A 27,796-nucleotide genomic window follows, 5' to 3' on the forward strand; every position below is an offset into this window, starting at 1 on the left:
TTTACTGTTATATATAAAAAATAGCTTAGTTGGGTATAAAATTTGGAAATTACAGTCTTTTCTCATTTATGACTTTATAGACCTTACTCATTGTCCTCTGGTATTTAATATGGCAAAATAAAAAAATCTGAGGTCAACCTGATTTTGTTACTTCGTAGTTAACCTATTTTCTGACTTTTGTGCTAGCAAAATTTTTTTATCCTAATATTTGAAATATTTTTTCAAGTATGTATGTTGGTACAGGTCTTTTGTAATTTATCTTCACCAGGAATGCAATTAGCTTTCTCAATCTGTGTACAGACAAGAGAGGTTGGGATTGGTTTAAGGGTGTAGTAATTAGAAGCTACTAAAATTTCAGTATTAGAATCAGAACAAGAAGGGGAAATTTAGTAGAAGAGGAAATTAAGTTTCCCCAAGAGAATTTGATAATAGGAGAGAAATTCACATTTTAAAATTTTATATTTCAAGAAATTTATATTGCTAATTTTATGTTATTTATGCTAAATTGTTATCCGGTGATATCCTTGTTTTATTAGCATAGTTAAGACAATATTACTGACTATAAATTGAGAGAGGAAATAAAACTAGAGGTGAATTTTTGGCCTTGTATTTAAGGATGCCCCAGATTACTTAGTTACTGTATTGATTTTGATCATTTTATAAGTTTCAGAGGACAATCCTAATGGGAAAGAACAGTGGCAAAGTACTGAAGAAGCAACCATACAAAGTTTGGATAGGAATTTCCTAGAGAAAAATGCAGATTAAATATAATAATAATTTTTCTTACTATACATATTATATAATCAGAAAAAAATATACTTGTCAGTTTGTTTACCATTTCATTAATTACTATTATTATCTTTATTATTGTCTTTTCTATATTTTCTTTGAGATATTTTTTTCTACTTACTTAGCTCATTAATTCAGCCTTTTTTTTCTTCTATAAACAATTATGGCTGAACGTTACCCTGTAGATACTACTTTAGATTCATTAAACAACTTCCAATATAAAGTGTTTTCAGATCATCCAATTTTAAAATTTATAGTATAAGTTATTTGACACATTAGTCATTAGCAAAATGCTTTTTATCAATTTCCAAACATATGGAATTTTCTAGTTATCTATGGTTTGTGATTTCTAACCTAACTATATTGTAGTCAACAAAGTCTGAACATTTCTAGTCCTTTGAAAATTGCTGAAACTTGTTTTACGGCCCAAAATTAAGTTGATTTTTCCTAAATTTATACATTCTGTAGTTGTAGAATCCTGGGCAATTTATACTCTTATGCAAAGCTACATTTCAACTGAATTTTTAAAAAGTTTAATCTATTAATTATTGAAAAAGGTATGTTGAAATTTCCCATTATGATTAAATTTCTTTTATTTTTTTTTTTCCTTTAAGAGAAATTACTGATAGCCTCACCAGGTGATGGTGCAGTGGATAGAACGTCGGCTTGGGATGCTGAGGACTCAAGTTCAAAATCCCGAGGTCGCTGGCTTGAGTACAGGCTCATCCAGCTTGAGTGTGGGGTTGCTCACTTGAGCATGGGATCATAGACATGACCCCATGGTTGCTGGCTTGAGCCCAAAGGTCACTGGCTTGAAGCCCAAGGTTGCTGGCTTGAGCAAGGGGTCACTGGCTCAGCTGGAAGCCCCCAGTCAAGGCACATATGAGAAGCAATCAATGAATAACTAAGTTGCCACAACTATGAGTTGATGCTTCTCATCCCTTCTTCTTCTTCTTCTCCCTCTCCCTCTCTCTCTCTCTTGCATGTACTAGTGCATTAAAAATAGAGGGGGAAGATTGCTTTTTTTTCTGAAATCCAATTTTTCATCTTTGCTTTAATTTATTGGGATGACATGGTTCACCAATCCATACAGGTTTCAAGTATACAACTCAATATAACACTATCTACACACTCCACCCCAAGAAAGGTCTCTTTTCATCCCAGTTTCCCCCCTCCACTTTTCCCCCCTCCTTCTACCTCCACTCCCCCACCCAGGTGGACCAGTGGATAAAGCGTCCAACTGACAGGCCAGAGGTCATAGGTTACATCCTTAGTCAGGGCACATACAAGAAGCAACCAATGAATATACAACTGAATGGAACTAAGTGAAATAAGTTGATGCTTCTCTCTCTTTCCCTTCCTCTCTCTCCCTTCTCTCTCTCTCTCTCTCTCTCTCTCTCAAATCAATAAAAAATTAATTAAAAAAATAGTAAGGAACAAATTTGTTTCTTCTTTTAATTAAGTCAATTTTTGTTTCTATATATTTTGAAATGTTATTAGATCACTTCCCAGTAAATCAAAGTTTTCACCACCATTGAGACTTTAAAGTCTATTTTTCTGATATTAATATTCTATTAAGTTAATTTTGGTTATTATTTGCTTAAACTTTCCACATTTTTGTATCTTTATAGTAAATGTGTCTCTTATAAACAGCAATTTTAAAGCTTTTAACCTTAAAACAATTACAGATTTACAGGAAGTTGAAAAGCTATTACAGAGAGGGCTGTGTATTTCACTCAGTTTCATCCAATAGCTGCGTCTCATGTGATCACAGCACAGTATCAGAAGCAGGAAACTGGTGTTATACAATGTGTGTATATAGATTTACCTTATTTTAGCACATGTGTAGTTTTACATAACTACCACTGCCATCAAGATACAGAACTATTCCTTCATCATAAAGATCTATACAGGCAAATGTAAGAGATGACTTAGCCCACTGAAATTAGGCAGCCTTTGTCAGAGCTCTCCCACACTCCACCTTCTCCCGCCACCTCCACATGTGGCAGGATGGCTTAAAAATAAAGTGGCCGTGTTGGCAGAAATGTGCTAGGACTACATTCAGGAATGTCTGGTTCTAGGGATGCAAACAATGTCAGTAGGACACTGTCTCTGCTTCCCACTGTGGTGGCTTCATTGTCAAGCAGTAGAGAAGAAGGCTGCCAGGAGCTTCTCCTTCCCCCATCTACAGTTAGTAGCTCCAGAGGAAACAAACCCTCTTTATCTTGGTGTCCAGACTAAATACTAAAAGGACACCACGTCATATCCCTACCTTTGGACCAGTCACTGTATCTGGGGCATGGGTGATTTGATCTCTCAGACTGGGCTGCAGCTCAGCCATTATGGCATGGAAAATGGGACCCCATAATTGTAGGCCCCTCCCCCCTGACCACCACAACCACACAGAGAGAAAGAGAGACAGCTCAACAGCTGCCACTGCACCAGTGGTTCTGATACCTGGCCTGCGTGGAGAGTCCCTGTTCTACACAGTCTGCTGGAGAATGAACCGTTCTCAGGGCATAACTTCCACTTCCGCGTCTCAGGGCTTAACCTTCCTAATCGCATCACTGAATTTCATACATGGTATTTTTTATCAGTGGGACTTCTTCCCTACGATGTGACATTATCACCTCAATTTAACATATCTAAATCCAAGTTAATTATTTTCACACCAAACCAGCTTCTCCTCCAGATTTTGATATTTCGAGTAGTGCTCCCATCATTACTCAGCCTCCTAAATAGGAAACTCCAGACACATTCTTAATACCTCCTACTGAGTCTTCTGCAATGTCTTCCACAACTTGTCCTTTCCTTTCCTGCTGCTCTTCTGACTTCCAGGCTCTTATGGTGTGTCTCTCTCATTCTAACCTCTACTTATCCATCTGGATACGGATATCAGATTACTCTTGTCAAAATAGTGCTAAACTTTCACTGCCAAAATTAAAAACAAAATCAAATTTCTCTATTGTTCACAGGATACAGCCCAATACGTAGCCTGGTATTTTAATATCTATTATCATCTGGCTCCAACCCACTTATTCAATCTACTTGATTATTATTTGCTTATACAAACCATCTGATCCAGCCAAACTGATACACTTAACGTTTCCAGTAAATACCATGCCTGTTTGAACTCTCTGCTGTGCATTGTTCATATGGACTCTCCTGCTTTGGGTGCTTTCCCCACTCTTTTCTCCTTACCTAAGTCCCACTTCTTTTTTTTTTCTTTTTTCCCTTTTTCCTTTTTGTATTTTTCTGAAGTGAGAAGCGGAGAGGAAAAGAGACAGCCTCCCGCATGCGCCCGACTGGTCTCCACCCGCAAGCCCACGAGGGGGCGATGCTCTGCCCATCTAGGGCGTTGCTCCATTGCAACTGGAGCCATCCTCAGCACCTGGGCCAACTTTGCTCCAATGGAGCCATGGCTGCAGGAGGGGAAGAGAGAATAGAGAGAAAAGAGAGGGGGAAGGGTGAAGAAGCAGATGGGTGCTTCTCCTGTGTGCCCTGGCCGGGAATCGAACCCGGGACTTCCACACACTGGGCCGACGCTGTACCACTGAGCCAACTGGCCAGGGCCCCACCTCTTCTCTTTACACCCACCTCAAACTTCACTTATCCTTGAAATCTTTCTTTACACCTTCAGCAATGTGCTGGCTCCTGCACAGGCATCCTGACCACTACTTATTTAGTAACACAATAGGAACCCCTCCCTTCTAGTCACGTGTGTGCCATAAATCTGCGGGACTCTAATCCCAGATCCCAAGACACTCCTCTCAAAGGCAGGTAGCACACTAGAAATCTCCAGATCTAAAATCAGCCTTGTTGCTGAAGGCCAAGTACCTGGTGAGGGTAAATTTGTACACCAATGCGGTGATTGAATTACAGCTTTTCTCTGCTCCCAAGATGTTGGCATGGTCCATATCATTGAACTTCTGCTATGAGTCTTTCTTCAGCTCTCTAGTTCTTTCAGGAAAATGGAGCCCAACTCTGTATCTCACCCCACCTCTCTGGGACCCCAGAATCTGTTTAAGCTCTTGTCAATCTGCTTTTCTGGTCCCCTGTCTGCTGGGAGACTCACTGACAACAAGCTCTGCTCACAAGCTCCAGATGGCAATGCCAGCCTGGATATAGCTTACCTTTTCTACTTCTGTTACTGTAAGCAGGGGTCTGCCTTATTTGACTTTGTATCCTCAGCAACTAGCACATAGTAGGCATAAATCATGGGTTTTTTTATTTTTTTAACATCTCCCACAAAATCCCCGCTTACTAAATCAGACCTCTGTGAATATTTGAGCTAATATAAATCACACCAATTTTTTCCTGTCTCTTGCACAGGACATCATAAACAGTTCCGCATCAAAAAGCAGTTCTCCTTGTTTGAGTCCTCCCCACACTCTTCTCCTTCCTTGTCAGCCCCTACTACTAACGTCCGCAACTGCCTCACAGGCAGGCGTGAGTCATGACATTCAGCCTCTACCATCTTAGACTGACATCTGTTTGGATGGCTCTGAGTGTGAAAACTGTCATCTGATTGCTTGGACTCTCTATTCCATGGCCTGGTGCCCTAAAAACACCTGTCAATTGAGTTTTGTTGATGAGGATGTAGGTTTGCTGTATAAAACTGAAGTACTCCATTGTCTTTTAGTCTTGTAATGAAGAATTATCCATCAATCATTCAATGTAAGTTTCTGATTTCTCAATATAGCCCTGGATTGAGCCAGGTTCAGACACTTTCCTCAGATGTGGAGCACTTCTCTGTCTACTTACCTAAGAACGTTATGATAATGTTCACTGCAATTATAACTATAGAGTAACAAGAAAGGTCAGATTTATAAAAAGAAAGGAATTAGTAGTTCCTTGTAATGTGCAAAAAACAGTCAAATAATAATACAGGTCTTTCCTTTTGAAATTTCTGTGTAAGTAACCTTTATTTCTGTCTTACCTATTTTATCTGCCTTTCAGACCTGGTCTAAAAGCCTATTGTTATACCTTTTCTCTGACTAATATCATATAAAGCAAAAATTATCTTATATCTGTCTTTTGGGCCACAAGTCAACATAGATTATTAAAGCAGTCATTTAATTTTGAAAGTACTAGTTAGAGCCTCAATGAATTATTTAGATATAATATGAAGGTGTAATAAAGTTGCTTTGACTTTAATCAGGTTATTATTAGAGACATTTTAGAGTTTCGTTTCAATTATCTTGAAATAATAAAAATGACTGTGCATATTTTAAGGTAAGGATAAAGGAACTAAACTATTTTTGCCTGGAAGGAAAAAAAAAAACCTGAAGGGTGACTTGATACGGCTCTGTCGAGATGATGTGAGGGTCACTGTAAAGAGGATGGTGGCCCCGTTCTAGCCGGGGTCGGGCAACCAGCAGGAGACTGATGAGGGACTCGGCACTAGCAGCTTTGAAAAAGCCAGAGGTACTGCAGCGGCATTTGTTGCCAAACTCGAAGTCAGATGCCCTCTCCTTCTGCCAGACGACCAGAACAGAGACATCAGATGAGTCCTTTCAACTGCCACAGAAATGGAGAGAGGACAGAGTGAGCCAGACTGAAGGGGTTGGACGGTCTCCTCCTGTGACGTAGAAGCCTCCATCTTGCATTCCCCTCCAAGGGCCATCTTACTCCCCAACACCCTGGGGAAGAAAAGCCTTAGACTTTTTGTAAGTTAAGAGACTTTCACAACATAATGCTCTCCCCATTTCTATCAGGGTTTAAAAGACTCAGCTGTATCATCATATTGAAAAGCCAGTTTTTATTTTAACTCATCTATCTTACTTTAAGTCTGGCAACAAATGTTATTTGTTTCCCATATTCACTAAGGAAATGGAATTAAATTGCTCTCGGGAGAAATTTAGAATATACATAAAGAACAACGTACCTACTACAAAGTGTGTTGGATGCTAAAAGAGGTTATTGAGAGAAATTATAGAATCTTTTTCCAGGACCTGCCTGAGGAAAAAATACAGGCCAGGTCCTGAGCTGGCCTCCCTCGTGGGATCTTAACGTCCCTTTCCACCTTCTGATGCATCAGAATTTTAGTAATTAGGTTAAAAACTCAAGATTTTAAATGCCTCAGTCCCCAAAGCCAGCTAACGGTGCTATTTTATAGCCCTTAATTTTCTCAACGGATTATTTTATTAACATATTCTAAGGACCTAGATATTGTACTTTAAACCTGGATTTCATTTTCAGTATTGAATTGAGATCAACAATCCTGAATTCCTATAAAGTTCTCTTGGAAAGATTTTCTATACTCTCTTCATTTGGGGGGGAAAAAAACCAGTAGATTTCCATTTTGGGACTGTATTCTTTCTCCTCTGATGCTTTCTTTTTATAATTATGTCTTTTTATTAAAGCAACATCTCTTTTTTCTCATCCACTGGTTCTTCCCTTCTTTTTCAAACATGTCCTTTAAAAGGCAAACACACACTGACCAGAACCTCGCGTTCTGTGACACCTGTCCTGTCCCTGTCCTTGCCCTCATGTTCGCGTTGCCTACATGTGCCTTTCATTTCTTATTCTCATTGCTCAGTTACAATTTAGGGTTTGCTCCTTCTATTCTTTAGATATACCAATGTTCCACAATGACTTTTAAATATCAAAAGGTATTTTTCTAAGTCCTCTTCCTCCTTCATACCTCAGGGGCACCATACATCTTTCTTCTTGAAACTGACTGCCTTTTGCTCTGTGACACCGCGTTCAGGGGGTTCTTCCTCTGTCTTTCTGGCTGCGCCTCCTGCATCCCAGCACTGGCTCTGCCTCTCCCTACCTGCTGACCTGCCTCAGGACTTACCTTCACCCCTCTGCCATTTTACTTTCCTACACGTAATCCTTCTGAGAAACACAGCCATTCTCAAGGCTTAATTGACCATGTTTTTGCTTCTGACGTCTAAGTTTACATCTTCCTCCCTAACCTGTTACCTAGTTTAATATTTTGAATTGTCCAATTCTATCAGGAAAAGTTCCATTTTATAACTTCTCAGAGTAGGAAGTTCAAATTCATCTTTTACTCCTTTTTTCCCCCCTAATCCCCACACTGCCTATTTTTTTCTAATAGTAATAATTTGAAAGTCTACTCTTTCAGGGATGGGCCAGACCCACTCAGGGATACTCACAGAAGCAGGAGCTCTGGGATCATGGGGTGTGAGCATGTGGAGGGAATCGTTACCAGTCTATAGAGCAGGGGTCCCCAAACTACGGCCTGCGGGCGGCATGCGGACCCCTGAGGCCATCTATCCGGCCCCCGCAGCACTTCCAGAAGGGGCACCTCTTTCATTGGTGGTCAGTGAGAGGATGCATCCTGTGCTCCTGGAGTACTGTATGTGGCGGCCCCGCAAAACGTGGCGTCGCTTACATACAGTTCTATTTCCGGTGACGCCTCACGGCTCTGGAAGCGCATCATATCACTTGTTACAGCTAGCAGTGACAAATATGGAACCAGACATTGACCATCTCATTAGCCAAAAGCAGGCCCATAGTTCCCATTGAAATACTGGTCAGTTTGATTTAAATTTACTTGTTCTTTATTTTAAATATTGTATTTGTTCCTTTTTTTTTTTTTACTTTAAGATATGTGCAGTGTGCATAGGGATTTGTTCATAGTTTTTTTTATAGTCTGGCCCTCCAACGGTCTGAGGGACAGTGAACTGGCCCCCTGTGTAAAAAGTTTGGGGACCCCTGCTATAGAGTATCGGTCTACAGAGCTTCTCTGCACACACTGGAAGCCTCAGAGGTAAGACTACACAGCATCAAGAAGCTCAAGTTGGCACAGATTTAGAAGTTTAACAGTATCGAACTGGCCAGTATGTGGAAAAACAGGTACTATTGTAAATATTCAGCATGCAATTTTTACTTGAGTATATTTTTATATACCTACTTTGGAAAGAAACTTGAATGTCTCTTACAAATGTAAATGTATATACTCTGTGACCAAGCATGGTTAAGAATCTCATGTCAGCATAGCTAATAATATTAAAATATTAAAAATAATCTAGATAGTCCAACTAGGGAATGCTTTAGTAAACTTTATATATCTACTAGAATACTATGAGGAAGTACAAGGTTGAGGTAGGTGTACAGTAATACAGAAGCCTCTCCGAAGACATAGTGGTGGCTGGAGAGAAGAAAGGCATGTTGCATAATGACACATATAGTATTATTTTTATTTATTTATTTATTTATTTTAGTGTGAGGAGGGGAGGCAGAGAGACAGACTTCTGCATGCACCCTGACCAGGATCCACCTGACAAACCTGCTAGGGAGCAATGCTCTGCCCATCTGGGGCCATTGCTCCGTTACAACCAAAGCCATTTTTTAGCATCTGAGGCAAGGCCATGGAGCCATCCTCAGCACCTGAGGCCAACTTGCTGGAGCCAATTGAGCCATGGCTGCGGGAGGAGAACAGAGAGAGAAAAGAGGGAGGGCTGGAGAAGCAGATGTTTGCTTCTCCTATGTGCAACTGACCCGGAATCGAATCCAGACTTCCACATGCCAGGCAATGCTCTACCACTGAGCCAACCAGCCAGGGCCAAGTATTTCTATAAATATACTGTACTTGCACACATAAACAACACTGAAAGATTACATGCATTTTCAGGAGGAAGTAAATATGCAGTTGTGTAATAGAAGATCTATACAGCAAACTGATAAGAAGGATTATTTTTGGGGAGGCAGGAGAGGACTGAGGCTGGGATGTTGGTCAAAGAGCAACATCTTATCTGCAAAGTAATATTATTAGAATAAGAGAAAGATATGTTTGTATTAATTGTGTTATTATTAGAAAGACAGAGGAGGAGGAGAGAGAGAGAGAAATAGGAAGGAAGAAACAAAGAGGTAAAGAAGAGGTGGGAAAAAGGGAAAGGGAGAAAAAAGGAAAAGGGGAGGGAGGGCAAGGGAGGGAGGGAGAGAGAGAGAGTGAGCAAGAGCCAGCCAGATACAAGAGGAAACAGAGAATACAGCAAATGTGGGAAATGGAATGGCCAGAGATGAGCTAGGGCACAGAGGGGTCAAAGGACAGTTAAGGAACTGGTTCTGTGGATACAGCCTGTCCACTGCAGTGTTCCTTCAACATTTTTTTCATCATACTTGGCAGGCCCAGAAGTGTCCTTAAAGGAACTAAATTGTATTGGGAGGAGCGGCCACTGCAGACAGTGTTGGTGGGACCAGCGGAGGAAATGGGGCCAGCAAAGCAGTGGCTGACTAGTGTTTTGGCTCGTGTCTGGTCAGATTAGGTTCAGATCAGAGCCATGGTTAGCTAGAAAGTGGTCTAGTCACTAGGCAGGAGACTCAGAAGATTCCATAGAGAAGAATGGCTGGAGTTTGGCCAGTGGCTACATGTTCCCTGTACATAAAAGACAAGAACTACTCTATAGAGCTAGAGTTAGATGAAAATTTCAGGGATAATAGTCAGTGTTTTGTTATTTCCATGGGAGACTGAAATACCTGTTGCTTTTTACCTTGCTTTTATCTGGCATAGTTTAGATTGTTTTCTAGTCTGTCCTGGTTGTGAGGTAATGCTTTGACCTAAAAAGCCTCTTAAATTTCTCCCTGATTCTTACTGGCACAGTCAGGTTCCTCCTCCACTTGGATTATTCCAATAGCCTAAGAAATGGCTTTACGATCTCTTCATTCCAATGTATACTAAATATCACTGCCAAATTAATTTTCTTAAAACATCACTTGCCTCTTATTAATTCACTTAAGAAATGGCAGTGGTCCTCTTTTGCCTGCAGTCTATCCCAACGCAACATCAGGATCAAACTCCTGAGCTTTGCTCTAAAAGTGCTATGTAACATGGACCATGCTATTCATAGCTAACATTAACTCCCAGCCTATCTATAACTTGTGTCACTGATTCCTCAGAACACTGGAGATCAGCATCCAAGTACATCCCTTCAAAAGTGCAGAATGATAGCGGTAGACATCACATTAGTGCTTTGGTGTATCAGCTTCCCAAAGTGGCCACAAATGGTTAGGTTTTCTCTGTTTCTCGCCTACTACCCACTTCTTGTCCTAACCAAAGGAACCAGACCATGTATCCTACTTCCATGAGCTCACCCACATCACTTTCACCCTAGGCAGTCTTTCTTCTCTTCAATTCAGGTCAGGCTCCTTATGCAGCCACTCTTGTGGCTTTGCTCCTGCTATTAGCCAACTCCACAAAAGCACTCCCAAGTCCTCCATCTATCCAGATTCTGTGTTTACCTACTTCAGGTTGTATTTCTATCATGTAGCCTTTTCTACTGACTTCAACCTACAGAGATTGATCCTGTTGCTAAATTCCTCCAATATGCCTACACATCAGACAATAACACTAACATACATTTTGTTTTTCATGATTTTATGTGTGCATGTGTTCCTCTCCCCAGTGTAAATACCTAAGAAGGAAAAAATCATATCTTTAATTCTATTGTATTCTCAAGTCTTTAACACAGTGTCTTGTTTATAGTGAACACTAAATAAGTACTAGATGATGGATTGAGTTGTTGTATCCTATACTTGTGCACAATTATTCTTTACAGATTATATAAATCAGGACTCTTTTGGTGGCAAATGGTAGTAAATCAAATTAAACTGACTTAATTTAACTAGGATTTGATAGATGATTGGATAAAGAAGTTGTGGTACATATATACAATGGAATATTACTTAGCCATAAAAAAGAATGGAATCTTCCCATTTTGACAACATGGATGGATCTAGAGGGTATTATGCTAAGTGAAGTAAATCAGTTATAGAAAGACAAATACCATATGATTTCACTGATATATGGAATCTAAAGAAAAAACGAATTAACAAGCAAAACAGAAAAAGACTCATGGATATAGAGAACAAACTGGTGGTTGCCAGATCTGAGGGTGTTTAAGGGATTGAGTGAATAAGGTGAAGGAATTAAGAAGTACAAATTGACAGTTACAAATCTGTCACAAGGATATAAAGTACAGAACAGGAAATATAGGCAATAATATTGTAATAACTGTGTATGGTGCCAGGGGGTACTTGGCATATAAGCACTATGCTGTACACCTGAAACTAATATAAAATAATATTGAATGTTAACTGTAATTGAAAAATGAAAACAAAAGGGATTTTGTTCACCTCATTGAAATTGTAGGCATAGTTTGACTTAAGGCAAAGCTGGATCCATGTGTTCAAATAATATCATTAAGACTCAATCTTCCTACAATTGCATCAAAACAATAAAATACCTAGGAATAAATTTAACCAAGAAGGTGAAAGACTTGTACACTGACAATTATAAAACATTGATGAAAGAAATTTTAAAAGACACAGATAAATGAAAATTTTCATGTTTATGTATTAGAAGAATATTGTTAAACTGTCCAGACTATTCAAAACAATATACAAATTCAATACAAGCCCTATCAGATTCCAATGGCATTTTTCACAAAACTTGAAAAAACAATCCTATCATTTATATGGTGCCACAAAACACCGTGAGTAGTCAAAACAATCTTAAGAAGAACAAAGCTGGAGATATCACACTCACCAATTTCAAACTATATTATAATGCTATAGTAATAAGACAATAAGATATTGTCATAAAAACAGATGCATTGATCAGTGGAACAGAATAGAGAGCCCAGAAATAAACCCACACATATAATATATATGGTCAATTAATTTATGACAAAGCAGCCAAGATCATACAAGGGGAGATGACAGTCTCTTCAGTAAAAGGAACTGGGAAAACTGGACAGCCACATGGGAAAGAATGAAACTAGACCACTATTTTAAACCATACACAAAATATTAACTCAAAATAGACTAAAGACCTGAATGTAAAACCTGAAACCATAAACTCCTAGAAGGAAACATAGGTGGTAAGCTCTTTGACATTTGTCTTGATGATGATTTTTTTAATCTGACACCAAAGCAAAAGCAACAAAACAAAAAACAAGTGGGATAATATCAAACTAAAAAGTTTCTGCACAGCAAAGGAAACCATCAGCAAAATAAAAAGGCAATATATGGAATAGGAGAAAATATTTGCAAATTATATATCTGGTAAGGGGTTAAAATCCAAAAAATATAAAAAACTCACACAACTCAACAGTAAAAAACCAATGACCCAATTAAAAATGGGCAGAGCTGCCTGACCTGTGATGGCGCAGTGGATAAAGCATCGACCTGGAATGCTGAGGTTGCCGGTTTGATACCATGGGCTTACCTGGTCAAGGCACATATGGGAGTTGATCCTTCCTGCTCCTCCCCCCTTCTCTCTCCTTTCTCTCTCTCTCTCTCACCTCTGTCTAAAATGAATAAATAAAATCTTTTTAAAAAATGGACAGAGCCTCTGAATGGACATTTTCACAAAGAAGACATATGGACAGCCAACATGTACTTGAAAAAGTACTCAACCCATTAATCATCAGAGAAATGCACATCAAAACCACAGTGAGATATTACTTCACTCTTGTTACAATGGCTATTACCAGAAAGATTAGAATTAAGAAGTATTGGGGAGAATGTGAAAAAAGAGATCTCTCGTGCAGTGTTGGTGGGATTGTAAATTTGTGCAACCACTATGTAAAACAGTAGAGAGGTTTCTCAAAACTTAAAAATAGGATCTGGCTGGTGGTTCAGTAGATAGAGTGCTGTCCAAGCCTGCAGAGGTCACGGATCACCCCTGGTCAGGGCGCATGTGAGAAGCAACAGATGAGCACACAACTAAATGGAGCAGCTAAGTGGAACGACAAGTGGATACTCCTCTCTCTCTTCTTCTCCCCCTTTCCTCTCTCTCTCTCTCTCTCTCTCTCTCTCTTTGTCTCAAATCAATGGAAAAAAATATTTTTTAACTTTTAAAAATTAAAAATAGAACTACCATGTGATCTAGCAATTCAACTTCTGGGTATTTACTTGAAGAAAATAAAAATATAAATAAAAATATAAATGCTCCATGTTTACTGCAGCATTACTTAAAATAGGCAAGTTATTGAAGCAAGCACCATATCCACTGATGAATGAATAGATTAAAAACTGTGATAAACACACACACACACACACACACACACACACACACACACACACACACACACACAGTGGAATGTTATTCAGCCACAAAAAAGGAATGAAATCTTGCTATGGATGAAACTTAAGAGCATTATGCGAAGTGAAATAAGTCAGACAGAGAAAGACAAATACTGTGTGATCTTACTTATATATGGAATCTAAAAGAAAAAAGAAGACATTAAGCTTGTAGACACAGAAAACAGATTGGTGGTTGCTAGAGGCGGGGTAGGGGTGTGTGTGAAACGGGTGAAGAAAGCCAAAAGGTACAAATTTGTAATTATAAAATAAGTAAATCACAGGGATGTGATGTATAGCATGACAACCATACTTAATAATACTGTATTGCATATCTGAAAGTTGATAAGAAAATAAATCTCATTACAAGAAAAAATATTGTCTATGTGCGGTAATGTGTTAGCCTGACTTATTAGTGTGGTAATCATTTTGCAATATATATAAATATGAAATCAATATGTTGTACACCTGAAAGTAATAAATGTTGTATGTCAGTAAAAATAAAATTTAAAGAAAGAATCCATCTTTCTCAATATCTTCATTCAGCGCCCCTCTGGGTTGGCTCTCAGGCTGTCTGTTTACACAAGTAGCAAAGGCAGTCACCAAACCCCAGGTTTTCATCCTATCGCCTTGGAAACACAATGGAAACTCTGAATATTAAGCTGAAATATATCATTGCATTTATATAGGTAAAAAATTTTTGAATAATAGCAATTTCATGTTTCAAACTAATTGTTCCAGAAAAAAGTTCTGAGGCTTAAAGTTTATTGGTTCAGCTGAGATTTCATACCCATCATTAAACCAATCACTGTGGCCACTAGAATGTAATAATCTTATTGGCGAGGTCTGAGTCATATGCCCACCCAGGAGCCATGTGACAAAAGGTGAGAGAAGTCTGATTTCTCAAAGAAAAATGTAGAGTGCTATCACCAGAAAAGGGAAAATAAGAATAAAGGAAGCAAAACACCAGCTGTCCACTGTGCATCTAATAGACACCAAACATGAAAATTTACCATGATGACAATGAAGCCTAAATTTCAGGGAGCCTACCTGACTTGCATAAGCTCCTTTTAAGACCATATATCTAATTTTGCTTTTAATAATTTGGATTCTATTTCTTAAAGAAGGGCTCCCAAATTATATAAACCTTATGACCAACTAAACCGGGAAGTGCACCAAATAAAAACACTCAAAAATATTTGTGAAATTAATAACTGTGTTCCACTATATTGTACTTCCTCTTGTTTTTAGTGGGAATAAGCCATTTATTAGATTTATTTACTAAATTCTCTAAAATACCTTAATCTCTTTGACACTAACAGAAAATTACTTGATTGTTTCCTTCAGATAGTCCCAATGTCTCAGAACTCAGTATCTTAGTGTATTGTTATTTTCCTCTGTCACAGACCCATTGACCTTTAGTCCAAGATGAAACCTGCCTCTCAGTGTCTACTTTCATGAAAGGCCAGCCCAGTCTGAGATGCACCTCCGGGTCCCAATTTGAAGTACCAAGGTGCTCACATTTACTCCAAGCTAGTATTCATTTTCTTAAGATTCTAAATCAAAATGAATTCTCTAAAATTGTCAGAGTTAAAATATAAGTAGATCTCATATAGGAGTGAATCTAAGATGTGACTCGAGTCGAAACCTTCTCCCTACAGAGGACCCATTCATTATGTGGGGTTGTGCCACAATTGAGTGCGGATACCAGAAAACATGCCCTTGTTGGAACTTCAACTGCATTTACCCTTCTCTTTGGCAGCCAGACAGCCCCAGGAATGTAAATTCACACTGTTTTGAATGCGGGGGGGAGGTGAGGGAACTAAGCTTGCCTGCTGCTATTCTGATTATAGCATTTGTCCCTGAAAGAGACAGCTCTGGGATGGCTGCTAGTTTTCTCCCTTCTCAGGAAAATGGCTCGGGCTGCACATAAGGGAAAGCCAAGGGGCACCTACAAATGACAGTCTCTGCTTAATCCCCCTGCAGGCTTCCATCTGCAGTCCTTCAGATATGGCCCAAGTTCGACCCTTTCATCCCTCCTTCCAACTCCTGTAAGAAATATGGCATGGAAGCAGGGGGAGCAATTGTGTTGCAGGGTTTTTCTTTTAATTTGTTGAAATTGTCTCTAGGCAGAAGAAGGGGGGTAGAAACCAGATGGTTGTGGCTGGAGTAGAAACCTACTACTGAGGCGTTTTGAGATTCTCAAATCTGGTGGCAGTCACTATTTCCCTGCAGGGAAAGGGGCAGGGAGTGGTGGCAAAAATGCCCAGAACCCTGATCTCCAATGTTCTGCTTTCTCTGTCCTATATGCCCACACACATGTAAAATGCAGACTCTCTTCCTTTAACTCTCTAAAGTACCATCAACCTTAGACTGAGCAGACTTTAAGTTTGGTGTATGTGTGGGGGGGGGATAAGTTAGTGGTGACAAAAGGGGTTTCTGTCACAGGACTTAAACAATTTACAAGTAATTAATATCCCTCCTTCCTTAAAGTCCGTAGTCATCTATACCTTCCTCTTCAGAATCCCAACCACTCACTAAATTCCACCAAATCCCACTCAATCACCTGTGTTTCTCAAACTCTCCTCTCTATACAGAGGAAACAGAAAGAAAAATAAGACCAAGGGAAAAAGGAACAGAGAGTTGACTAAGAGTTAACCTCTTTTATCTTCTTCTATTTGGGGAGATTCTGCCAACAGAAGAGTCCTTCATTCTGATGTCTGGGCCATCTAAACACCTGAAGGACAGCAGCACACCAGGGTCTGGGCTGTGGGGCTGATACCTCCTTCCCCCACTCTTTGTTAGGGGACTGACTCTCTATCTTTCATAAAGTAATGTGCAAATATATCTGAGTGCCCATCAGATAACCACCTATTAATTTTTTCCTCCCTGCCCACACACACAGTAACTTTTCCAACATTGCTTCAACTGTCCAACACCAATGACACATCCTACAATTCAATTCAATTCACTTCAATTCACTTCAACTCAGTCCATTCAAGTCAGACACTAACTCTGCAGAGTTAGTATGTCTAGACTCCACAGGTACGAGGGCTTAGTCCCGACAAGATGCCTTCACTTCACAGGTCAATCACAAGTATCAAGTTCTCAAGTTACCCATACTGCTATCTGACCTGGCTACAAATTCAGGGGTTTCCACATACCTCTTTCAGATCCATAATTTGCTAGAATGACTCACAGAACTTGGGAAAGCTCTTTCTTTACCTGTTACTATAAAGAATACAACTCAGGCATAGCCAAACAGAAGAGGTGCCTGGGGCAAGGTATGGGAAGGGGACGTGGACTTTCCATGCCTATCTAGGCAAGCCACTTCTTGTCTTCTTCCAGAACCTCCCCAAACCCCATCGATTAAGGGTTTTTATGGAGATTTCATTATGGTTTTTCCTGATTCAACTGGGGTGTTGGGCTGAAAGTTCCAGACCTCAGATCAAGGCTTGGTCTTTCTGGTGACAAGAGCCTTAATACTCTTATCTCTCATGAAAGGCGGAAGGTTTTAGGAGCTGTTTCAGGAACTGGGGACAAAGACCAAGTATCTTTTTTATTATACCACACCACCCCATTACATTTACCTGGCTGGTAAAAAACAAACAAACAAACAAAAACAAAAAAACAAAAAAAAAAAAACCAAACACCTCCATAGAGTGTCAGCCCTCCTGCTATATTGCTATATCTGGCTCTCCCTGTCTGAGTACTCTCCACATTGCCCTGTGAGATTGACCAGGAACCTCTGATTAGTTCTTCAACAGGCTTTTCAACACAAAATTAGTTTCCCTGAAGAAACTTAGGATGTAAGTGGTAAAGATAAAATTAAGTGGTCCAGGAATTTGCTCCCACCCTCTTCCAGGAAGGCATCCTTTCCATTGGGGGGGGCCAACTTCATAGGCTTCTGGGTCACTGGTGTCCCATAAAGGAGCAGAGGGTTAATCTGAATGGCCAGGGAGGTCGTTTGGCTCCTATTTGTTCAAGTCTCTATTGGGATACTCTCAGAGCTGGGGGTGGGGGTGGGTGGGAGGGGGAGGCTTAAGACTCTGGAATACAAAATAAAAAACTTTGCTAATTAAAACAGGATGAGAGGAAGACCCATCTGATTTACAGCCTGATGCAGTCTGGCCCACTGGCTTCTTGTCCCCCCTACTAAAAGACATAAAGCAAAAAGACCCCACACACACACACTCAAAACTTGGGGAAACAAAGCTTTCTTCTTATGTTACCAAGACATCTTTCTTTTGAAGTAAAAACCTCACTCCCTCCTAGATTTGGACTTTCATAATCTGTGGTCTCTGGAAGCCTCAAATAGTGATACCTCAAGCTCACACTGGTTGATTTGAAATCCCTGTTTAGGTCCCAGCATGTGACAACATGCTCCACTCTGATGACACTTTTCGTTTCTAATAATAGAGCAGATGAAGTAATATTGCAATTGATGTTCCCCGAGATTTGATTGGATAAGTGCATAAACTGTGGAGGGGGAAGAAGGCTGTATGGACGGATCACATTAGCATTCCGGTCCTATCAATGTGCGGGACCGCGAGCAACGTCAGCCGGACCGATTCCTTGCGTCCGCCAGTCCCGCCACTGATTCATTTGGGATCCTCGAACAGATGAGCCCATAGAGACGAGGGATCAAGGCAGCGGATTAGAGCCAATTGCCTGCGTTGGGGACTGCCAGCCCTTCTAGGCCTGGCAACAGGGGAGGGAGGGGAAAGACGAACCCAGCTCCTCTGCGGGAAGACACTAAAACAAGAGCGACACTAGCCCCCCACCCCCCACCTTGCAGCACAAGCTTTGAAAACTGCTCCCCCATCTAATGGAAACTCGGCACTGCCGGGAGGCGCGTTCCTTCTCGCCCAGCCTTGCGATCTATGCCCAGCGGAAGGCGGTGCGAACCCCCGCCAGCGCCCAGCTCCCGGGACAGGGCCAGCAATGCTACTGAGCAGAACTTGACCGAACCTCTTCCTCGCTGCTAGTTGAAGCGATGCTGCACAGCACAGCCAGTGCTTCCCCGGCTCTCCTTCAAGCTGAAGGTTACCCACCCGCGCAGCCAGCCCCAATCCTGTGAGTGCCGCGCCTCGGTCCTCGCTCCGGCGGCTCGGCGGCGGCGCGCAGGGCAGCGACTGGGCCACCCGTGCCGGGGCGCACTGCACCAGCGGCTTGGGCTTGGTGGATGTGTATGCATGAGTTCTGCACCGAATGGGCGCAAAAAGCGCCCCAGCCGGTCCACCCGCTCCTCGCTCTTTCAGATCAGCAAGCCCCAGCTGCAGAGCGGGGAGTGGGAACGCAGGGGCAGTGGCTCCGAGAGCGCTCAGAAAACCCAACGAGCCCTGGACGACTGCAAGATGGTAGGTAGAAACTGCGCCTCATTTTTTTTTTCTTTGAGAGGAGGTGAAAGAACCGTGTATGTTAATCGTTTGAGTGCCAGCCACTCCCCTACCCTTAGCTCCTCCATGCCGATCACGTGCACTGGCACTATTTTTAAATCTGCAGTCCCCCAGATTTGGGGTGACACCCTGTTGGTAACGGCCCCAAAAAGAAGTGCCACAACAAGAGCCTGGGGGGTCGTACCTCTACCCCGTCTGAGAACGGTGGATACGGGAGACACGGTGAACTGGCTTGCTCACCAGGGAGGAAAGGGACAGGGATGGGGGTGCTGCTTTGTGAGGAGTCTGTAGCAAACAAACCCAAACAGAGCGCACCCGGGGCACTGCGGAGGGGACGGAGGTTCCAGCTCAGAAGCTGTGACCAGTCTTCCCATCCGGCTCTGGAGCCTGAGCACTACCGTGCCCTGTGGGAGGTGAATGGTTCGCCGATTACAACCTACCTTTGGCCTTGATCCCCACGCAACTTCAAATTCATATCCTAGCTGTAATAGACGGGAGCGTTCCATGGGAGAGTTCCCAGCATTGCTCTCTACTGACCTGGGAGTGGCAATGGTAACGCTCCAAATATTCTTTCTTGCTCTTCAAAAACTGAGTCTGAAGGTGGGGGGAGGGGGGGGGAGTCTAGAAATAGATTTTCAATAACCAGATTTACCGATGAAAAATGAACAGTTGCCTAGGACAGAGAGAATTTACCATCTTTATGCCTTCATCTTTCAATAATATATAAGCTTTTAAACTGGAGATTGGGGAGGTGGGCGGGGCTCAAGGGTCAGTGTAAACCCCTGTTTATGTACAACAAAACAGGAAATTTTATGATCTGTCTCTTGAAAGAAACTCACTTCTTTTCCAGCTTGTCCAAGATTTCAACACGCAAGTGGCCCTGTACCGAGAGTTGGTCATTTCTATTGGGGACGTCTCGGTCAGCTGCCCCTCACTCCGGGCGGAAATGCACAAGACAAGAACCAAAGGCTGTGAAATGGCCCGTCAGGCACACCAAAAACTTGCTGCCATCTCAGGGTAGGAGACTCTTTGCATTATTTGGTAATTCATATACAGGACGCATGCATGCTCACAGATCTTTATGGTCACCAAGGCCTTAGAGATGAACTCTGCAAATTTGAGGTTTCAACCAATCACCCCAAGATCAGGATAAACAAACCAAAGGCCAAATCATAACCAAAGGTAGTGTAATTGTCATACCTCAAGATTACTTTGTCATCTGCTGCTAAAGATCTGCACAAAAGGCCTGTGCAATAGAAAGAAAATCTTTGGTAAATCCCAGATTTACTAAACTATTTTTACCATGAGCTAAATTCCTATGATACCATTTTAATAAAATCCCTAAAATAAAGTCTTGGATCTAATTTACTCTCTTCTCTGTAGTACACGAAAGGAAAGTTTTTTTTCCTTTGGTTGTTGTTTTGTAATTTCTCTGTGCCTTGTGTGTGTGTGGGGGGGAGGATATAATTGGCATGTAGCATTATAATAGTTTCAGATATATAACATAATGATTTGCTATTTGTATACACTGTGAAAGGATCACCACAGTGAGTCTAGTCAGCTAACATCTGTCACTGCAGAGTTAATTTTTTATGTGTGATGGGAACTTTTAAGATTTACTCTTAACAACTTTCAAATATGAAATATGATGTTATTAATTATGATTGTCATGCTGTACCTAACATCTGAAAAGGATGTTTTAACATAAGAAAACTTTTTGAAGATTGGGATAATTCATAAATTTAATTAAAACTAAGCTGCTTACACCCCCCCCAATTATTTTCATATTTTTTTATTACATTTGTGGATTCCCAATCTTATTTTAGGTGATCATACAGTAAATGAAAACTTTCTGGGGACTCTATCCACTTCTTCCTGGTCTTTCAATATAAGGAGAATGGTTAGTCATGGATTTTGTTAATAGTTCCTATTTTCACATAAGTACATATAGAAAGGAAACAAAAGAATTTTTATACAAATACACTAAGTATTTGGTTCAGCTTGGAAATAGTCTTTATGTGTAGATATGGCTTTACCAGAATAGAAATGTAAAGCTAGACTCACTTGATAATGTTGTAGAATGACCACTTGTAGAAATCATATCTAATTTACCTATCTGAAAGAATCATTCTTTACCATTGTTAATGCCAATATCATGTATAGTGACTGTTATTGAGATATAAAGATTACAAAGCTATATGTTACCTCTCTTAATAACTAGTTTACATTTGAAAACAAGCATTTTTTTTAAATAATTTTATTTTTTTAATGGGGTGACATCAATAAATCAGGATACATATATTCAAAGATAACAAGTCCAGGTTATCTTGTTCAATTATGTTGCATACCCATCACCCAAAAAGTCAGATTGTCCTCTGTCACCTTCCATCTAGTTTTCTTTGTGCCCCTCCCCCTCCCCCTTTCCCTCTCCCTCTCCCCCCTCCCCCCCGTAACCACCACACTCTTATCGATGTCTCTTAGTCTCGCTTTTATGTCCCACTTACATATGGAATAATGCAGTTCCTGGTTTTTTCTGATTTACTTATTTCACTTCGTATAATGTTATCAAGATCCCACCATTTTGCTGTAAATGATCCGATGTCATCAGAAAACAAGCATTTTTTATCATGAAAATGGACACACTTGAAATGAGAAAAAAATAAAATGTTACAAACCTGCTTTATACAGTAGAAATTTTGAGAAGCCTTATCCTTTTCTTTTTCAACTGTTACACTGTACTTAACAGGAAGTGAATATAGGGAGTGAATCTAGAAGGTGAAGGGAGATTAAGTGTTTTAGGAATCAGGGGAAGAAATGCAGCTGTCATATATACCAGACAAGAATGGAAGAAAAACAGTCAGAAACATGAAGGGGAATAGTGGTGAATTAAAAATGAGAGCAAAACAATGATTCCAAAGGAAAAATAGGTCTAGAACAGATCATTAATGCTCAGGGCTAACCAGTAGCATCTTTGTAAACTTTGCGTCCAAGAGTATACGATGGGGTCATATCTAGGATCCCTTTACACTGGAACTCAAATTGATGACAGGTTCCCATTAGAGAAGGTGGACTGGAGAAATGAGTAAGGTGTTCAATTTAGTGTATTTTACTACACATGTGAAATTCAGGTTTTTTCTAAAGGTTTAGGAAAAAAAGAGCCCCAAACCATTGCCTGAACATTGACTTTTGAGGATTTGAGGTAGACTTTATTTACTCGGGGGTTTATAGCCTTTGCTCCTTGCTTACATGTTACCTGATGGTTGATGTTTTCGGGGGCAGTTTCATAAGAATTAGTGGGAACACATGTTTTTCTTATAGCCTTGCAAAGGTAAGACCAACTCTATAAAATATTCTAGGATAGAATTTGAAATGTATTCCCTTGAAAATAATAATTAAATACAATTTAACCTTCTTTCTAAAAAAAAAGTGACAGCAATATAATTGAAGGAAATCCCTGTTGCTCCTCGCCATCTGGGCTCCATTAATGAAGGCTGTAATTCCCTTAGTGGCATTCTGCTCCTGTTGCTGCTAGTTATGTGGGCTCTCATTTCAAACTTGACATGCAGCCTGGTAGGGAGGCTATAGGATCCATCTTAAACTTTGAAGCAGGTTGAGTAAGTCAGGCAAAAGGTTTGGGAGCAGTGTATAGAAAGAAAGTCTGGATTTTTTAAGAGTGTTATTTGCCATCACCATCCTGCTAATTCATGCAATAATCCTCTGAAGGAGGGATTATTATTATCTTTATTCTACACGTGGGCCTGAAAGAGGCTAGGGAACTTCCCTAAAGCCTTGTACCTAAGAAGCCGTGTACCCTTGCTTCAGGACCTATGCTTAGATGCTCCTGAGGTCCGTGAAAGCCTCTACATAATGCTGCCACTCAAAAAAAGCATTATGTAAAAATGAACAAAGTACTGAGACATGATAACGTATAACCTCCAAAAAAAAGTATGCTAAATGAAAGAAGCCAGTCACTAAATACCATATAGTATGACTCCATTTATCTGAGGTGCTCAGAGAAAACACATCTGTAAGAAACATTAATCCTTGCCTCGGGCTAAGGGTGGGAACAGGGAGTGACTGCAAATGAGTTTAGAGGATCTTTTAGGGGATGAGAATGTTCCAAAATTGAATTATGGTGATGGTTATGCAACTGTATATTTACTAAAAATCACTGAATTATACATTTTACTGTGTGAATTTTAAAGTGTGTAAATTTTTTTTAAGGTGTGATTACCATCACCATGATTAACATTTGCCTTTCCTTGGCTTTATTTCTTTCTACATACGTAGCTTTTAGTGAAAGGGATATGAGCTATAATGGATGGGGAGAGAGAAAACTTGGCTCTCCGTCCATTCATCACGATGCCTGCCTGACAGCTAGCATCTAAGCACCAGTGTTCGCTCTGTGTGGAATTACAAGTGAGGGAAAGGAGCGAATCAGTTCTCTCATTTCTTACTAACCTCCACTACTCCTTTCCTGTCTACCACCTGGTTTGGGACCAGAGAAAGACTGATTGAAGGAGAACACAGTAAAAAAGAGGACGAGGCAAAGCAAATAGAAAGATAAAACAAGGCATTTGAATGAAACAAACTACAAATCCTTCATTTCTTTTATCCCTGACCAACTGGTGACCACAAAAGAAGGAAACTCAGACTGCGTTTCTCACTAGCCGGCCGTGGGTAGGAAGGCCATCTTCACACACACAATTGGCCCTGTCTCCTTGGACTTCCTTTCCAAAATGACTTCTGAGACATCTTTGAAGAATCCCGAGGGCTCCATGGCATGGAAAGAACTAATTTAGCATAATTACCATATTTTATATTTGAGGAGTCTGAAATTTAGAGGATTTAAGTGACTCTAATGTTAGAGACAATGTGCTCAAGTATACATGAAGATTTTGCAGTCAGGCCGACCTGAGCAGAATAATGTCTTTGTGACCTTGATGGAAATAGAGTAACTCTGAATCTCAGTCTGCTCGCCTGTACTAGGTGTCAGGCTCACTCGTGTGGTTGGGTGGATGAAGGGAGCCGGGTGTGCGATGCCCAGCCTGCCGTGGCACTCTGCCAGCCTGAGGCTGCTCTGTAACTGGAACCCAGTCTCTCACTCCCTGGTCTAGTGCCTGCTCCACCGACCACACCACCTGCTGAGAACGGAGAGAGAGGAGCACAGCACCTAAGCTCGGGGTGACCAGAGGAGCCAATATCTTCCAGCAAACCCCAAGAGTTTGTGCTACAGCTAGTGGGCTGGTAGTTAGGATTCCTGTTCCTGTACTGCTTCCGTGATGTCTATTGTCCTGGACTTTCTTCGCTGCCTTCTGCTCGTATTTGCTGATGAAAGTGAAAGTGAAGTATGATAACGTGAGAGGCAGTATATTGTGCGATGGGAACGAGCATTGACCCTAAATCAAATTAGACCTTGATAAAATCCTGGCTTTACCACCTCTTAGGTATACTGTACATGTGTATTGATGTACAAGTTACTTAATTGGTAGCCTGGTATAGTGGTTAAGTACACAGACTTTGGAGCCAAATTGCTAGTGTTCACATTTCATCTGTACCATTCACAAATAGTGTGATCATGGCCAAAGATATTGTCTCTCCTTGCCTCAGTTTCCTAATAGCAAAATGTGGTTAACAAGTAATGGGACCAAAGTGTTAACATCCATCAAGCACTTAACAGACAGGAAGTGCTATTATGAAATGTTAGTGTAATTATGAATAAGATTTAAATTGAAGAGGTCAAAATACACTTATACAAAATATATTTATCCATCAATATTTTTCAAATAAATATTTTGGCTGGAATAAACTTTTGCTTACCTTACTTTTTATATTATATTCTGATGAATTTTCTAGGGTGCCATTTCCCAGATGGTTGTCAAAAGGCCTTTTCTTTAAAAGTTAAAAAACAATACAGATATGTGAGAATTTAAAAGCAGCTTAGGAATATTTTCTTTCCATGAATTGGCCTAGATGCTTCATAAATCATGTAATATTTATAAAATCTGTTTGCCTAGTTCTGGTACAGGCTGTGTGACATTGGACCAGTCTGTTAAGCTCTGCACATCTCAATGAGAGGCTTGGATCTGAATGACTCTGAGTCTTGTAGCTTCATCATTCCAGTGTTCTGAGTTAATTCATGTAGAATCACATAGACTTTGTTGACAGAACAGAGCTATGAAAACACAAGCACTGTGGAGGGAGTTTGAAGATTAAAATAATTTGTCAAGCTGTGAAGATAGTATAATCACCCAAAGAATCTTAATTTCCTAATGGCTTTCTGGAACAATCGAACAAATATCCTAGAGATCCAGACCCACAAATATCAGGTGTTTCCCTCCAGCAGTTACTTTCCTGACCTACCAGGCCTATGTCCCTCTCCTTTTCTCCTGAGACCTCTTCTCATGTCCTTTGTTCTATTCTGTTTACTTATTGGAGGAATCCGTTTTAGTTTTACGTGACTCCTAGTTGACTTTTCTGCTCTGTTTTTTCCAGGTCCACTTCTAGCTTGTTCTTGTCCATTCCCTATTCTGTTTACTGGGGAGGTGAGGAGTGGGAGAAGGTGAACAGAGCACTGCGCCCTGTCATCAGTAATGCTCCCTTCCGACCCTTGAGCTGAGACAGCAGCAGTTGGGGTCGGGGAGGGGGTGTAGAGTATGAAGTGCTTGGTGATCACGGAGGCGGCTCTCTCAGCTTTCTTTGCCTCACATTTTGGAGGCAGCCTTAAGTGTTAGTTACAGAGACCTGGCTGGCAGGCATGCCAGCCCACCCACTTGGTCCTTTACTTTCCCTTCGGATTACAGGTGTTTTTCCTTTCAAATTTTAAACTCTCAGTGGTCATACAATGAGAGGTTAGTTATATCTACACCATCAGAATTATGCTATTCATCAGCCGTAAGGCTAGGAGAACAATTCTGTATTAGTTTGCTAGGGCTACAGTAACAAAGTACCACACACCAGGTGGCTTAAACAATGGAAATGTTTTGCCCCTCAGTTCTGGAGGTTAGAAGTACTAGGTCAAGTTGTAGGCAGGGTTGACTCCTCCTGAGGGCTTTTGATGGTTTGCTGGTGATACTGGGGTTGTTGAAACATCTCTGCCTTCATCCTCACATGTCCCTCTCCCTCTGTGTATATGTCTGTGTCCAAATTTTCTCTTTGTATAAGGCCACCAGTTATATATTGGGTTAGAGACCTACCCTACTCGAGTAGGACCTCATGCTAACTTAGCTTACTACACCTACAATGACCTATTTCCAAATAAGGTCAAAGTCTGAGGTATTGGGGATTTCAGCAAATAAATTTCGAGGGGGGGCAGACATAATTTCACCCATAGCTTAGTCCTTTGAACCATCTGCAGCAGAATGCACACTTTGGCTTGTTTTGTCCAACGGGGATGGAGTTTTTCTCAGCACTATCTACATAGTCTCTCAACACTTTTGCGCAAAACACTTCCCAGTGCCCAGTGTTTTATCATTTGCATGACTAGCTCACATCAGGGGTTAGGGCTGTGACCACGAAATAGAATTCTTTCAGTATGAAATGGATGTGTTCACAATGGTACTAAATCCCCAATATCATTAGCACATTGCTCTCACCAATTTAATTACAAGTATCTGAAGGTGGAACAAAAAATCCTAGCACAGAAGAGAATACTGGGGGGAGTAGGAGAGGCACCTGGCGGTTCACACAGAGAGTGCTCACATGCTCAGGTGTGCGTGGGAGAACTGAGCAGGTCGTGGTCACCTGGCAGTAGCATACTGCAGCTGAAGGACCAAAAGCATACTCTGGAGCAAGTGACAGAGCCCTGACTCACACCAGATTAAAGAAGAGTGCTATTATTAGCAATGAAACTAAATGCGATATGAAATCCAGACAAGTGCTCTCCCGTTGCTTGTTGAAGTTTAGTCTTTTTATGTTTGAACGATCTAATGACTTTCACCTTGTTAAAGCCTTCTTAATAAATTTTCCAATTAGAGACAAAATTACATTCTAAACCAAACTTTAGGAAAATCTGTCCCTTTGTTATTTATACTGTGAAGTACAAGAAAGCAAGGCCATGTTCATTCATGTTTGCACCTGAGGGGTAAGTTTGGTGAGACTATGTGTGTCTTGTTTGTTCATTAAGGTGACTTAGTATTTTAAAATCTATTCTTGTGTGTGTGTGTGTGTGTGTGTGTGTGTGTGTGTGTGTGTGTGTGTATTTTTTCAAAATGAGAGCGGGGGAAGGCAGACAGACTCCTGCATGTGCCCAACTAGTATCCACCCGGCATGCCCACCAGGGGTCGATGCTCAACCCATCTGTGGCATTGCTTCGCTGCAACCGAAGCCATTCTAGCGCCTGAGGCAGAGACCATAGAGCCATCCTCAGTGCCCAGGCTAACCTTGCTCCAATGGAGCCTTGGCTGAGGGAGGGGAAGAGAGAGACAGAGAGGAAGGAGAGGGGGAAAGGTGGAGAAGCAAATGGGCACTTTAATGTGTGCCCTGTCTGGGAATCGAACCCAGGACTTCCACACACTGGGCCAATGCTCTATAAAATCTATTCTTAAAAGAAA

General features: G+C 40.9%; 2 protein-coding genes across 4 annotated transcripts in view; one reads left to right on the plus strand and one right to left on the minus strand.

Annotated features, from left to right (window-relative positions):
• Positions 1-27,796, minus strand: part of SREK1IP1 (SREK1 interacting protein 1) — a 471,033-nt gene that overhangs the window by 191,727 nt on the left and 251,510 nt on the right. The window lies entirely within an intron of this gene.
• The window catches only part of RGS7BP (regulator of G protein signaling 7 binding protein), a 120,643-nt gene continuing 111,214 nt past the window's right edge, over positions 18,368-27,796 (plus strand). For 2 of the 3 annotated variants that reach the window (XM_066375860.1, XM_066375886.1), the window contains exons 1-2: positions 18,368-19,205; positions 20,095-20,261. In XM_066375860.1, the coding sequence (XP_066231957.1) occupies positions 19,041-19,205; positions 20,095-20,261 (332 nt within the window). In that variant the 5' untranslated portion in view covers positions 18,368-19,040. Of the gene's footprint in view, positions 19,206-19,393; positions 19,797-20,094; positions 20,262-27,796 lie in introns of those variants that run through there. The other variant, XM_066375870.1, reaches the window with a different exon arrangement.

The sequence above is a fragment of the Saccopteryx leptura genome, chromosome 1 (assembly GCF_036850995.1).
Source record: "Saccopteryx leptura isolate mSacLep1 chromosome 1, mSacLep1_pri_phased_curated, whole genome shotgun sequence".
NCBI classification, from domain to species: Eukaryota; Metazoa; Chordata; class Mammalia; order Chiroptera; family Emballonuridae; genus Saccopteryx; species Saccopteryx leptura.